This window comes from Psammomys obesus, unplaced genomic scaffold, assembly GCF_907164565.1.
Source record: "Psammomys obesus unplaced genomic scaffold, mPsaObe1.curated_primary_1811, whole genome shotgun sequence".
Classification (NCBI taxonomy): domain Eukaryota; kingdom Metazoa; phylum Chordata; class Mammalia; order Rodentia; family Muridae; genus Psammomys; species Psammomys obesus.
Window position 1 is genome coordinate 6,625,585 of NW_026592510.1, and position 13,963 is coordinate 6,639,547.

The 13,963-nt window shown below is 38.3% G+C and overlaps 1 protein-coding gene across 2 annotated transcripts in view; it reads left to right on the plus strand.

Moving 5' to 3' along the window:
* The window catches only part of Prkg1 (protein kinase cGMP-dependent 1), a 1,075,213-nt gene that overhangs the window by 447,902 nt on the left and 613,348 nt on the right, over positions 1-13,963 (plus strand). For both annotated transcript variants that reach the window (XM_055613860.1, XM_055613859.1), the window contains exon 3: positions 5,812-5,925. In XM_055613860.1, coding sequence (XP_055469835.1) covers positions 5,812-5,925 — 114 coding nt within the window. The remainder of the gene's footprint in view (positions 1-5,811; positions 5,926-13,963) is intronic.

The window sequence follows — 13,963 nt, forward strand, 5'->3', positions numbered from 1 at the left end:
AAAAAAAAAAAAAAAAAAAAAAAAAAAAAAAAAAAAAAAAAAAAAAACAGGATAAACAAAACCAAGGGATTTGGCATATCTTTATAAGTTCAGTTTCTTCTTTATTTATTGAAACCCCTGATTCTTATGAAACACAAACAAAAGTGTAGATACTTTCTAATAGCCCTCTTAACGCTCTGACTCTCCCCAGGGTCGTGCATATAGAAAGGTGCCAAAAGCAGAGCCAAATTGATTGCGGCTAGAAGTGTCAGGCTCGGGATATACGACTCAGCCAATTCCCAATCACAAACAGGCATATGGCACCTGAAGTAGAGGCAGAAAAATGCATTCCATGTACTGTGATACAGCTGTCAATTATTCATGGCAGTGACAGGAGTAAGAAAAAAAAAAAAGTGAAGCCATAAATAACACTGAACCACTTCTCAGCCACCAGCTTCTACTTCTCCTCATGGGTAAACCACATTAGCAATTTAGAAAACTCCAAATGACTTGTATGTTTCTTCACCTATCAGAAGACAGAGGGAAAATGACACTAAGAGAGTATCACATTATAAAACAATAAAATAAAATAGGAGCAAAGTACAGTGTTAAGATGAACTAGACTTGGGGTTATTTGGTTTCCCAAGTGAGTTCTTATAGTCTGTAGGAACTTCTGGAATTAGTCAAAGGGAAAGCCTGCACTTTACTAAGATAGTCTGAAAATTCTCTTTCTGCGACTCTTTAAAAAAAAAAAAAAACCTGGGTTGAAATATAACATTTAAAAGTCAAAGTTGAAGTACTGAAATTGATTTCATCTTTGTTTTAAAGGAAATAGAAATTACACCCATTCATGTTGACCTGAAGAAAATTCACCAAAACGAATCACCAAATTTAGTAAAAGAAAAAATTCATAATAAAAGTTCCAGGGGAGACCTTTCTACAGTCTACGCTTGGTAAACGCCTCAGGCAAACATCCCCTCACCCTTTTCCTCCCCAGCAGAATCACCACTCCTAGGCTTCCCTACTGTCAGCTTGATGTGTGTCTCTCAGAGGTGGCCACTGAGGGGAACGGGAAGAGAAGTAATCTGCACATGAGTGCGTCTAGAGCACTGGTTCTCAACCTGTAGGTTGTGACCGATTTGGGGGGTCTCACGACCTTTGCATAGGAGTCCCCTGAGACCATCTCCATAGCAGATATTTACATGATAATTCAGAACAGTACCAAATTACAGTTAGGAAATAGCAACAAAAACATTTTTCTCGTTGAAGATCAGCAGCACATGGGGAACTCTGCAAAGGGCAGCAGTATTAGGAAGGGTGGGAACTATTGGTCTAAGGACTGGTCTCATCACACCCTAACACGCTAGAACAAGCAGATTATATGGGAGTAGGAATTCCTGGGCATGTACACTTAGCTCTTTTAGCAAGTAGGAGTTAAGATCTTCAGAGGAGGTGTGTTCGATTAGGAAAATACCTCAAGTAGATAATTGGTATTCACTTAAGAACACAGTTCTGGTGTGCATGAAAACAGAGCACTCATATACATAGAATAAATAAATAATTTGTAAAACAAAAATACCTCTCCATGCCTTTAAAAGAGCTCTGCTTCATGCCAGGCCGGTCTCTGTCATCTGTCCCTTCTCTCTGTTACTTACTCTCATCCTCATATCAGACATGAAGAAAAATAAGAAACCAAATTATTCAGGGTAATATATGTATTTTTGTTTCTGAGTTAAGCATGTCTGTCTACGAAACTATAATACCAACAACAAAGAAATAGTGCTTTAAGCTGGGTGGGACATGGTGATACATGCTGTAATTCCTGCACTGTGAAGGTAAAAGAAGGAGGATATGAAGTTCAAGGTCATCCTCTGCTACATAGCAAGACTGAGGTTATCTAAGGAAATATAAGACCTTGTCTCAAATAATTGAAAAAAAAGCAATACTGAAGAAACAAATAAAAACAGAATGTTTTTAATAAGTGTCATATATCAAATGACATCAGATCATCTATATTTCCTTGGTAATTGTGACCATACTGTCTGTTGAGTATTTAAATTAACCTGGAAATGATATTCATATCTAAACTAGCATTCATCAAGTATAATACTGAATACTTTATTTTAACGCTTCTAATTAATATGGAGCACAAACTTCTATTGGCAGCGCCAGTTATTAATATATAAATGAATAATTAGCACATGTATAATTTATACCTATTTTTTTCAACAAAAGTTAAGTTAGATGTAAAAAAATTGGGCAAATAAATGACTAGAATAACAAGGCAGGATGTGGTGGTTCATAGCTTTAATCCCAGTACTCAGGAGGCGGAAGAAAGACTGGTCTATACAAAGCCAGTGTGGTCTACACCATGAGACTGTCTAAAAAAGATTAGGAAACCGATTTGAAACTAGAAGTGAATTTGTGCATAAATTTCAAGCCCCCGAGTCTCACGGTTTCAGTGCATGAGCTTTCAGGAGTTCATTAAATGGAAGGTGTAATACTTACAAGTGTAGCTGTCCATATATCTAAATAGACAAATGTTATAGGAATAAGGTTTGTCCAGCAAGGAAGGATGTCTGCATGATCGGATGTGAGGCTCACGGTGGTAGCTGGCTAGTTTGCAACTTCCTATGAAGGAAATCATCTAGATTTCACAAGCTGTCTCAAATGGGATAGGTCCACTGATTTACTTGAAGTAACCTCTGGTTCAAAACAACAGGCCTAATGCTGACTGTTATCTTTTCCTGGGCAGGTATTTCTAGAGACAGCATGATTCCCAGTGTTCAGCTGGATTCTGCTTAGATGTTTCTTTCCACTAAAGATTCTTAAATGTCAACCGCAAAGACAGAGAGGCAGACTCACATAGTCATTTCTTTTTCCTCTAGGCTTTGGTTGTTTTGTTTTAATTATATTTATAATTAACACTACAAGCTTTAGATTGACAGTTTTATAATGCGTTAGGACATTATTACTTATCCTTCAGAGCTCCAAACTTCAAGTCTGTGGTCTCTGAAGCAATGTGGCCATAAAATGTCTGAACAAAGGCGAATGTAGAAAAGTCCAAAGACTTGGCATTTCCCCAGATGAATCACTGATTTTCTTGGGTTTCTGTTTATTCCTCTGGGTCTAATAATGATTTGAGTTTGAATGTTTTTCCTTCTCACTACCATTGCACCTCATTGAAGGGACCTAAAAACAAATTCTTTGTTTAGAACAGAAAACCTATTTTTCTGTGTAGACTCCAGTTTCTGAAGTAGGTGATGGTCTATTGAAATATATTGCAAATAATTCTTACTTTCATTTATAAGATAAACAAACATAATGAAATTTACATAAGTAGTAAGAGCAGACATGTATTAAACATTTCTTGCAGGGATAAGTATTTTTAGTTGTCTTTATCTCATTTAAATTTAACAATCACCTAATAACAAAGATACCCTGGCTTTCTTGATTTTACTAATGAAGAAAGTAAACCACTGAAGTTAATCAACTTTACCAACTGTCATAGTGCTGGTAACTAACAGATAAAAAAAAACCCAGAGGAGAGCAACAAGAAAACCCAGAGGAGAGCAACAGAACCAAAATATCTGAGCACAGGAGACTTTCCTGAGACTGATATTCCAACAAAGGACTATGCATGGAGATAACCTAAGACTCCTGCACAGATGTAGCCCATGGCAGTTCAGTATCCAAGTGGGTTCCATTGTAATAGGAACTGATTGGCCTGTTCTTTAATTACATCCCCCTGAGGAGGAAGCAGCATTACCAGGCCACAGAAGAAGACAAGGCAGCCACTCCCGATGAGACCTAATTGACTAGGATCAGAAGGAAGGAAAAGAAGTCCTCCCCTATCAGTGGACTTGGGGACGGGCATGCATGCAGAGGGTGGAGAAAGGGAGGGATTGGGACAGGAGGAGGGAGGGAACCACAGGGGGGATACAAAGTGAATAAAGTGTAATTAATAATATATATATATATATATATATATATATATATATATATATATATATATCCCAGTTCCTATTCTGACTTCAGACAAATGTATTAATTTCTTTACTACCATGCTAAAAATATGCTCTGTCTCGCTTTTGAGTGTCACATAAAATTTCTAGGAGAACCAACATCATAGGAAGAAAATGGGGATATGCTATATTTAAGAATAGATAAATTTCTTGGGCGGGTTTTTGGAGTAGCTTGAAAGAGGGCATTTCCCTTCTGTGGTCAGTGAGCATGAGAAAGCTCAAGAATGTTTGAATATTGCCGGTGCAAGCAGTTCTAGACCTTTAGAATCACGAGATTGTTCATTTGTAGCTTACTAATACTGAGGAATGCAGTTCTAACATGGTGAGTAGATTCTGTGTTTTGTCCCAATTATCTTCAAATCCTCCATTCGTAAATACTATTTCCGTGCGGAGGCTCAGAGCGCCTACGCTTTACATCAGTGGTTCCCAACCTTCCTAGTACTGTGACCCTTTGATAAAGTTCCTCATGTTGTGGTGACCCCCCGTCCCACCACAAAATTATTTCGTTGCTACTTTATAGCTGTAATTTGCTACTATCGTTAATCATAATATAAATATGTGCTCTGTAGGCTGATATGAGAACCACTCTCCCAAGATGGGTCATGACTCACATGCTGAGAACCACTGCCCTACAGGGGAAATGGTCCCTCACGGATGCATAAATGAAACATCTTCAATACTTAAGATTTATAGCTCAACAAGTATATGAAAAAGTTAATGTATCAAATTGGATTTTTAAACCAATATTTTGATTAGACTCAATTGATTTAAAGACAGGAATGAATTAATCTCGACACTTATTAAAAAAAAAACAGCTATTACAAGAAACAGGCACTTAAAGTAACAGCTCTGATGCTGGTACTTGGGGCCTGAAGTTAGGACAACACTGGGAAACATCAGTCTGGGCTTAGTTCTCCTACCAAGCGAGAAGTTTTCTTTTCTTCTGTAGACGGTGGGTAAGAGATTGGAAAAAAAATAGCGAAAGTGCAGGATTACCTCTAGAGTAGAGTGTTGCCTTTGATTTCTTCCATAGTTGTGTGATGGAAATTTTAGGCTACAGAACTATAACATTTTAAAATTAATATTTTTCCCCTATTTCCCCCATGAATAACACTCCTTCCTTATTTGTGAACAGCAATCTGTACAGAGTTTCTTAGCTTTTTCCTTCTTCTGCATTTTATTTTTCCAGCCCATTGTGAAGCATAAACAGTCCTCCGGCTTTATGGTTCCTTTTTTTCCTGACTGATAGTCAAATTCACAAGCTGGGAAGCAGAGAAAACAGTTTGCCTTGGTCAGATAAGATGTTTCCAAATAAACAGATACCAAAAGCTGCAATTAAATAATGCCCAGGGGTCAAAGTAATTTCTCTCTATATAATAACTGCCTTGCTCAAGATGAAAATGTCTGAGTCTGAGGAACGCTGGAGAGTAGGTGCCCACTTACTGGAATTTCCGCTTAGATGGAACACAATGTTAAAATTGGAATTACCATGGTTTGCTAAAATTACATATGGAAGAGTTTCATAGGCTCATGTTTTTGTCCCCATCTTTTCCTAGCCTCTTCATTGAATCTCGCTTCAAATCTGTCGGTGCAGAATTTAAGAGCTGGGTTTCTAAGCATGCATATTTTATTGCATTTCTTGTATTGTCCTTTGGGAGAAACTTTGTTTAAATTGATTCACTGATGCTTTTCTTTTCTTTTCTTTTTTATTAAACATCCTCAGTGTTCTTCAGCTCATAATGAAGATGCAACAGATGCAGCAGCATGAGAGAGGATTTAGATAACATGCCTTCCCTTCTTCTTTCAGATGGGAAGGTTGAAGTTACGAAGGAAGGTGTAAAGCTGTGCACGATGGGTCCCGGAAAGGTGTTCGGGGAGCTGGCTATTCTTTACAACTGTACCCGGACAGCGACCGTCAAGAGTAAGGCTCCTTTCCTGATTGTTCACATTCTTTTGGCGTCTTCCTTCTCTCTGCTTGTGCAATATTGATTTAACACTGATTGGTTGAATCTGTGCCATTTGCTAGTGTAGGGACCCATTTTTGCTCCTCGATAGTGTTGACATGTGTGTTTATTTAATACTAGGCCATTGTTGAAAATACGTTTTATTTCCTATAGGATAATTATTGTCCTCATTAAAATTCCCATGGTAGAACTTTTTTTAAAAATGGTATAACTTTTAAATTAAAATTTGCTTTTATTTCTTCTACCATTAAAATGTGGATGACATTCCAGAACATTTTCAAGCTAATTTTAGATTACATGAGCCATATGCATCCCACTTGTTGATTCTGTGATTCGGAAAAAGTGAGGCAAGAACTGGCCTTTGTCTCATCCAAGAATCCCTGAATAAAACACTCCCTGGATTCTATGACTGCATCTGAGAATATTTTCATCTTCAGCTGCTCATCAAGTTGTATACTGTAGCAGTTGTTCTTTTCTCTGATTGAGCTTATTTTAAAACGGGCAATAACGCTGCTTGTTTTCCTGATTCTACACGTATGTGTAGATGTGATTTCTCTGGCAACACTGGGCGCTCAGTAGGAGCAGCTGCAGCAGTTAGAGAAAAATCTGTATTAAAGAAAAATCTTCCAGTGTAAAGATGTAGGAACGCTGTAACGGATAAAGCTGAATTCAAAGCCAACAGTGGAAGCCCAGTGAGTGTGTCATTAGGCAAGTGTGTGTAACGTCAGCCACGTTAACCCATGGATAATTTCAATGGCAAATTAGTAATATCAGTTAGTTTAATTTGGATGGCAATATGCCACGAAGGCACTGGCTAGAAGAGACTCAAAAATGTATGGCCACCTGAAGTCCCAGATACAGCTGATCGTGACAGCCAGCCAGTGACCTTTCTCCCCAAGTGCCACAGCAGCAGCATTTGCACTGGGCTTCTTTCAGTATGAGTTCTGCTTGGCACCTAATTCTTGATCCTGGAGAGGAGATGCTTCAGGTGATAAGTACCGCCAGAATTTTCTTTTACACTACCATCGAATTCCATGACTCGAAAGATAGAGATCCAGTGGAACGTAGGAGAATCTGTGCTATGTTCATTCCCTCATAAGGAGCCTAAGATGGGAAAAGAGCAGCTATGGCTCCATCAATGAAAGCAGATTTTATTATTATGGTTTGCTTTTGTAAGAAATATATTTTTAGGGTAAACAGAGGATCAGAAGAGCACATTTTTGTTAATATATGTTTTCTTAACGTTGTGAACAATTTTTGCCATTTCAAAATTTTTGAACATTTCAGCCTTGAATACTACTACTCATTGAATCTAATTGGGACTACAAATTTCTAAAGGTTAACATATGGTAATCACGCCACTCTTAGTCACATGAAATGTTGAATTAGAATCTTGAAAGGAAGAGTTTTAAATAGACTAGTTTATTGAAATGGGTTTTGGAGCTAATTACTTTTTATGAGATGACTGCTGAAGATCAGTGATCACATCCAGGCTCTATGAAATGGTGCTCATCCCTGCCAACTGGTATAGACTCATGTTTGGCAAATTTAGATAGGCAGTATGCGTCTGAGCAGGTGAGAACGAGGTGAAAGTTGTATGTAGTGGATGAACCTAACTGTTTCCATGTCAAAATCTTCTACACTGAGGGGATTGAGTGATAGGAGACATTTTTCTTGAACAAAGACACATGGCTATATCTATCTACATGTGTGTGCATTTCACTTCATGGTGCCTACTTAAGATATGGAGGTTGCACGAAGAAATGAGCCCTAGGCTTATGATATGGTAAGGTATCTCTGTATTACAGTTATAAAGGTTATAAGTATGGAACATCGCTTATGAAGAACTATTTCTTTTAACTGTCGCTTAAGAGCCGGAAGGTATAAATAATGGTTGTTTATTGCTCAGTAATGTTTGTCTATGTATCCTTTCCTATCCAAGGGGATTGTTCACATGACTGTGGGCCTTAAGTACCATCTTTTTCTTTATGATGAAACCATGTCCACAGACTGAACATTTGTAATTCTTATTAGAGTCCACCATGCATGCTATTTGTAAACAGAATATAACTACAGAATATAACACCAGAGGCTAAGTTACCATTTACATGTGAAATTTTAAATTGTCTTTACATATATTTACCTTTGTAGGTCCAGTGTTTTCTCAGGATTCAGTATTGGTGTTTGACAGTCCACTTCTTAACCATCATTTTGCCAGTGGTTGCTATTGGGAACAGTCATATTTGAGTTCCAGACTGAAGTACCATTCTGTTCGCTTTTTAAATCAATGCATCCACTTGGCCACAGCACTATATGGCTGATGCCCTTCTTACATGATTGGCATATCCATTCATGCCTTTTCCTTCCTTGGTTTTCAGGCCTTGGTCTGTATTCCATAATTTGAAATGTTGATTTTTTTTCCTTTCCTCTTCCTTAGGCTGACTGAAAGTTGTCTATGCCTTTAATACATGTATAATCTCAGAGTAGTGACTCAGTTCTAGGGGTCTTGTAAAAGACATGAACGTGAGCTAATCCTCTTTATGAGAGCACTTTATAAATTTTTGTCAGACTATGAGTAAATTCCAGAATTTCTTCTGATTGTTGATCAGATATACCTTTCATACCTGAAATACTTTAAAATGTCTTAGTAAAGTCCTAGATTGGCATGAAATGCTATGAAAGATGTTTTCTTGTGTTGATCTAACTGAAAGAAGCGTCCTGGTAGCTTTTTTTTTTTTTTTTTTTTTTTTGGTCTTGGAAAAATAATCAACTGTCTACCTAAAAATGCATAAGCGTATGTAGCAATAGCTGTGATGAGAACACTGGAGGAAGGCCTGATAGTAGCAATCAAAGCCACAGAGATGTAGAAAGAACACCGCAGCAGAGTGCAGAAATCTGTAACCGTGGTCTGCTCTTGTCTTACAAGGCGGCACCATTGATTTACCCTCAACTGATGAAGACATCAAACGTGTAAGATTTACATTACATTGGACACAAAACTCTAACAGCTTTAAGACTTTCGAAGTTTCTTTGAAATTGGCCATTTGTGCTATACCTGTCCAATGGTAAGCGCTGTGGATGCCAGGGGGTGAGAGGAGAATCAGCTGTTACAGTTGATTTCCGCAACATCGAATACTCAGTGTCTCTCGTATGGTCTGGGGTTTTCACAGTTGTTTAAGTGTTTGCCTTGTTTAAAGCAAGGAGTTTTACTGTGAATTTTCCAAAGCTCACCAGAGGCAGGGGTGCTCCCGTTGGCTAAATACCCCTTGCCTTGTCATTTCCCACAACTTCATTATCATCTTCCCCGTGTGTCACTCCGAGATTGTACTGCAGTCACCTGGAGTGTTAGCAATTTACACTCCCACCGGGCCTCTTCTCTTACTTCTATGCTCAAGATTCTTCAAATACCAAAACAAAACGGTGCGGTCACTGGGCTTCTAAAACTGGAGAGGAAAATGTGTTTCATTCACGTGGAGCACAGGGCCAGTGATGGATACGTGTACCCTTTCGCGATATCTATGTTGTTATTCTGTCTTCCTTTCGTTTCCTATGACCAGCCCTCAGCTTCACAAGGATGTTCACGTGGCTGAAAATGTATGGTTTCTTGTGTCACCTCTAGGTCACAGGAACTAGGTTTTACTTGGGGTGGGGGGTGACTTCAAAATACCAAATTGAAGCAACGTTCCTCTTACACTGAGTTTGTAGCTTACCATGTTCCCAGGCCTTTGCTAATACATTATTCAAATAGTCATATTTAAAGTATAGCCAATAAACATTGAAGACTAAAAGAACTCTTCATCAGAAAGTCTCAATAGTAGGCGAGGAAGGTGTGCCTCAGAAAGTTATATGAGTAGGGTGCCTTGTGTGGGCTGCAGTAGGTAGTTAGGATGCTATTTGGACAAAATATCTGGGTGATTATTTCTTTCTAGATTATGTATAACAAGTATTTTAAAATTCCTTTGTAGGAAAACAGTTCCGTACTAACATAACACAGCATAGGAAGACTTTTTTAAAAAATTAGACAAATTAATGACTTTGATAACATCAGGTAAAAATATTCTTTTCTGCCTTAGTGAGACTGTTTTTCAAGTTTCATACTTCAGCCTTTCTAAGATATCAGTCAAAAAGAAGTTGACTAATTAAAGTATTTTAGTGTCACACTCATTTCATAAATAAACTTAAAAGGGCGGGATTTTTCTGTTGTTTTATTTTTAGCTTTTAAAGTAAGTCTGAGCCTTTGTAGGGAAGTGTCTTGTACATTCTCTTGCATCTCTGTTTCGAGAATCACATTATTCAGCTTAAGTCAGAAAAAAAAAATCTGCCAAGTGTCAAAAAAAAAACCAAACAAGCCAAAACAGATGAGTGGAGAGGGGAAAAAAAAGGGGGGAGGGGATCCGACTGAATTTTTCCCTCTGATAACTCTATATACCATGAATAAAATGCCTCTGCCTGATACGAATGCTCCGCATCACACCTACATAAAGTTCTTGATATTAGCAGGCTTCTTCCATTGCTATGGAGAAGTAATCAAAGATGAGGCCCTTTTGTAGTTGCAGGCTTTGAACATATCTTAATATTACTGAAACAAGAAGTAAACAATCAGGTTCTCTTAGGGACTATCATTATAGAGCATTGTACAACATTCTGTTTATGACAAGGATGCACAGGTGTGAATGGAGAAATATTGTCTGCAGGAGCAATCACCGTGAACTCCTATTACCTGGGATTTTAATGAGTGCCAGCAGCCCTGTACTTTCATGGTCCCCATCCACAACACGAGTAGGAGAGGTGACTGTGTTAATGAGCCACTCTCTGGCCTCTGAGAGCAAACCTTTTATAATGCATGTTTTACTTTCTCTCAGTCTAATGAATCCTTTCTGCCAAGAATCCTGAAAAGCTGGGGAGAACACACAAGACAAGTCTGGACTGATGGGGACTAAAAAACTTATCCTCGGTAGAAAGGGATTGTCCTGTGTGTCCCCAGAAATTTTATCATCCAGGAAAACGAAGCAAACTGTGCATTACAATGCCATCCTGAAGTAGAAACACCTGCCTAGTGAGCTCAGAGACAATGTTCTTTCTAAAATATCATTGCCAATACTGTGATGTTGTTAACACACAATGCTATAATTTATGAAAAACAAGTTTCTTTGATGAAGAAGCAATTCACTGGGTACCAATGATGCCATGTAACAGAGTAACTGTGCAAGCAGATACCCCAAAGCTGGCCTTTATTCTCATTCTGTGATCTATATAGAGAAGAGGTGAATTTTAGGGGTAGTGATTTTTCTCCTTCATTTTAATAAAAACTGTTATGATCAGAGGCTATTTATCATTTATATTTAACTACTTCCAATAAAAGCAATCATCTAATTTCCCTGCTGATGAGGTGTGGCTGACAATCCTATTTAACAGTACGTCTGGAGGAAAAGTAACTAATTCCTTCTCACAGTTAGATAAATGACTCCCCACTCCCTCCTTTAATTGCCCAGTCACTACCACACCGAATGTTCCTTCTCTCTGGAAATAAGTCAGGTTTTACCTGACAAGCTATTACTTTTAAAAGATTGCAGATAATTTAATAGTAAGTCTGAACAATAGGCAAGGAAAGCTGAGGTTTTACTTTTCCAGAAATTTCTTTAATCTTCAAAGGTAATCGCTAGGCTAGGCATGGTAGCATATGCCTATAATTCCATCACTGGGGAGGCAGAGGCAGGCAGATAGATTTTTTGTGAGTTCAAAGCCAGTCTGGCATACAGAGCAAGTTCCAGGACATCCAGGGTGGTTACACAGAGTTATCCTGACTCGAAAAAAAACAAAAGAAAACAAAACAAAAAAACAAACAAAAAACAAAAACAAAAAACCAAGCAAACAAACAAATAAAACAACAAAAATTTAATAGCTTCTCTATGTAGGTCATGACATAAAAAGCCCCACAGAATGTGAGCATGGCTCAGCTTTTGGTATATTAATCCTTCAGTGGGTTATTTACTGGCTGGGAGACTATTTCCATATTCACTCAGTGGACTAGGGGCAGAAAAAAACAAACAACCAAACCAAAACAACAACAAAGTAGTATCACAGGTGAGGGCTCTATCGTCTGTAATTATTTTTAACAAAAAGTCTCCATTCCTGGGTTGTGATTTCCTAATAAACACTTATGCGGTGGTGATACATGATAAGCAGAACACACCCGAGGGCCCGGTGTTGCACTAGGTTTGGGGCTTTTCGATGGGTGGCATTGCTACCCTGCCGTGATGGGGAAGCAACGGAGACATACCCCAGTGCAGCAAGTGTGCCACACCACATAGCTAGAGAGCCGCTGTGAGATGGGTACTCGCTCATTTGCTGTGAAGCTGCTAGCACGGGTTTTTGCGCTTCGTCTGTAGTAGCTTGGGTTTTAAGTCCAAGTGTATCTGTTTGATCTATTGCTCTCAGAACTTTACTTTCACACACACACACACACACACACACACACACACACACACAAAATAACAATAATAATAATAATAATAATAATAATAATAATAATACTTAAAAATTTAATGTCTTGTCACAATGACCCGTGGTAAAAGCATCAGTTACCAAGGAGTGAAGTACTATGAGAGGATCCAAGCATAAAGCCTTAAAGCTGTGTAATAAGTAAACAGAATCAGTTGCATTGCTGGCTTTGAAAGGCACTGAATCATTCTGAATGCTTGCTGAGATAAACCTTCGTGGCTCAGTGTTTGAGCCATTGCTAAGTGGCTATACGTTTCATTTGTGAAATCTATTAGTTGGATTTCTTTCAAGTTGGAGTTTTTAAAATTTGAACAGCGCTTCCAAAACGAGAATAGCAAAGGAACTTGTTTTGTTCTTGCTGTTGTGTAACAAAGTATATGGAAATTCTGAGTTGTGACCAGTCGTGTCTGTGCTACTTTTCTTAAATTCCCTTTGATGACTGGAAGATTGTAATCTCAGCACATTATCACTGTGTCTAAGAAGCACACTCATTTGAGACCTTCTTTTTTAACTAGATGTGTTTCTACATTCAGTGGTACCTTGGTATCCATGGCATCATTTGCTTCTATGAAAGGTGCAGTATTTGCCTATAACTTAAGTAGATTCTCCCGTGTGTTTTTAGGCATGCTTAGGTTACTTGTAATTAGTGCAGTGTAAATTCTATGTAAATAATTGTTAAACAGCATTTTCAGGGAATAATAAAAAAGGAAGCTGTTTGTGTTCAATACATACGGCATTTTTTTTTCAAGTCTTTTCTATCCGCAGTTGGTTAGATCTGCAGGTATAGAGGACAGAACTATCATCATAATAGTCTCTGTAATTTACAACCTATCATCTCATGCATTTATGTAACACAGTCCCCAAAATAGCCTGATGCTGGTAGGAGAGCCTGTGCCTGATTATCCAGGGGAGAAGAAATACAAGGCACATCGCAGCCTCTATTAGTGAATTTCTCTGGTGGACTCTGATGTAAATTTAGATAATAGTATTTGAATTGCTTATTATATACATCACCCTTTCCTCTTACCACATAGATGGACACTTTATAAGCTTTAGAGAGCTGCCATCCATACCTAAAGCATGACCTCTTACCTTAATGTTTGTCAAATATCAGTCCTTGAAGCAACAGGATCGGGACCTCCTAAGCACTCTGGTGACCCTAATCCATTGAGTCAGAACTTTTGGTGGTAGGCCAGAACAATCTTTGTATGAGAAGCCTTGCAGCGGGGTCTCCTACATGTAAGGGCTAGCAACAAGCATCCCCAGGCGCTTAATGTGTGCATCAACATACATGTGCATGGCCTCAGATAAATTAAATTGTTTGCGCTGGAGTATTTTAAATAGAACATTAAGTACTAGAATACATAATGTGATAATGGCAGTCTGAGGTGACGGTTTTTTGTTTTGTTTGTTTGCTATTGAACAGATACAATCAAGGAAGGTGCACTTTTATTCCCAGACTACCTTTGTACTTTGAACTGTCTTTGTAGAGTA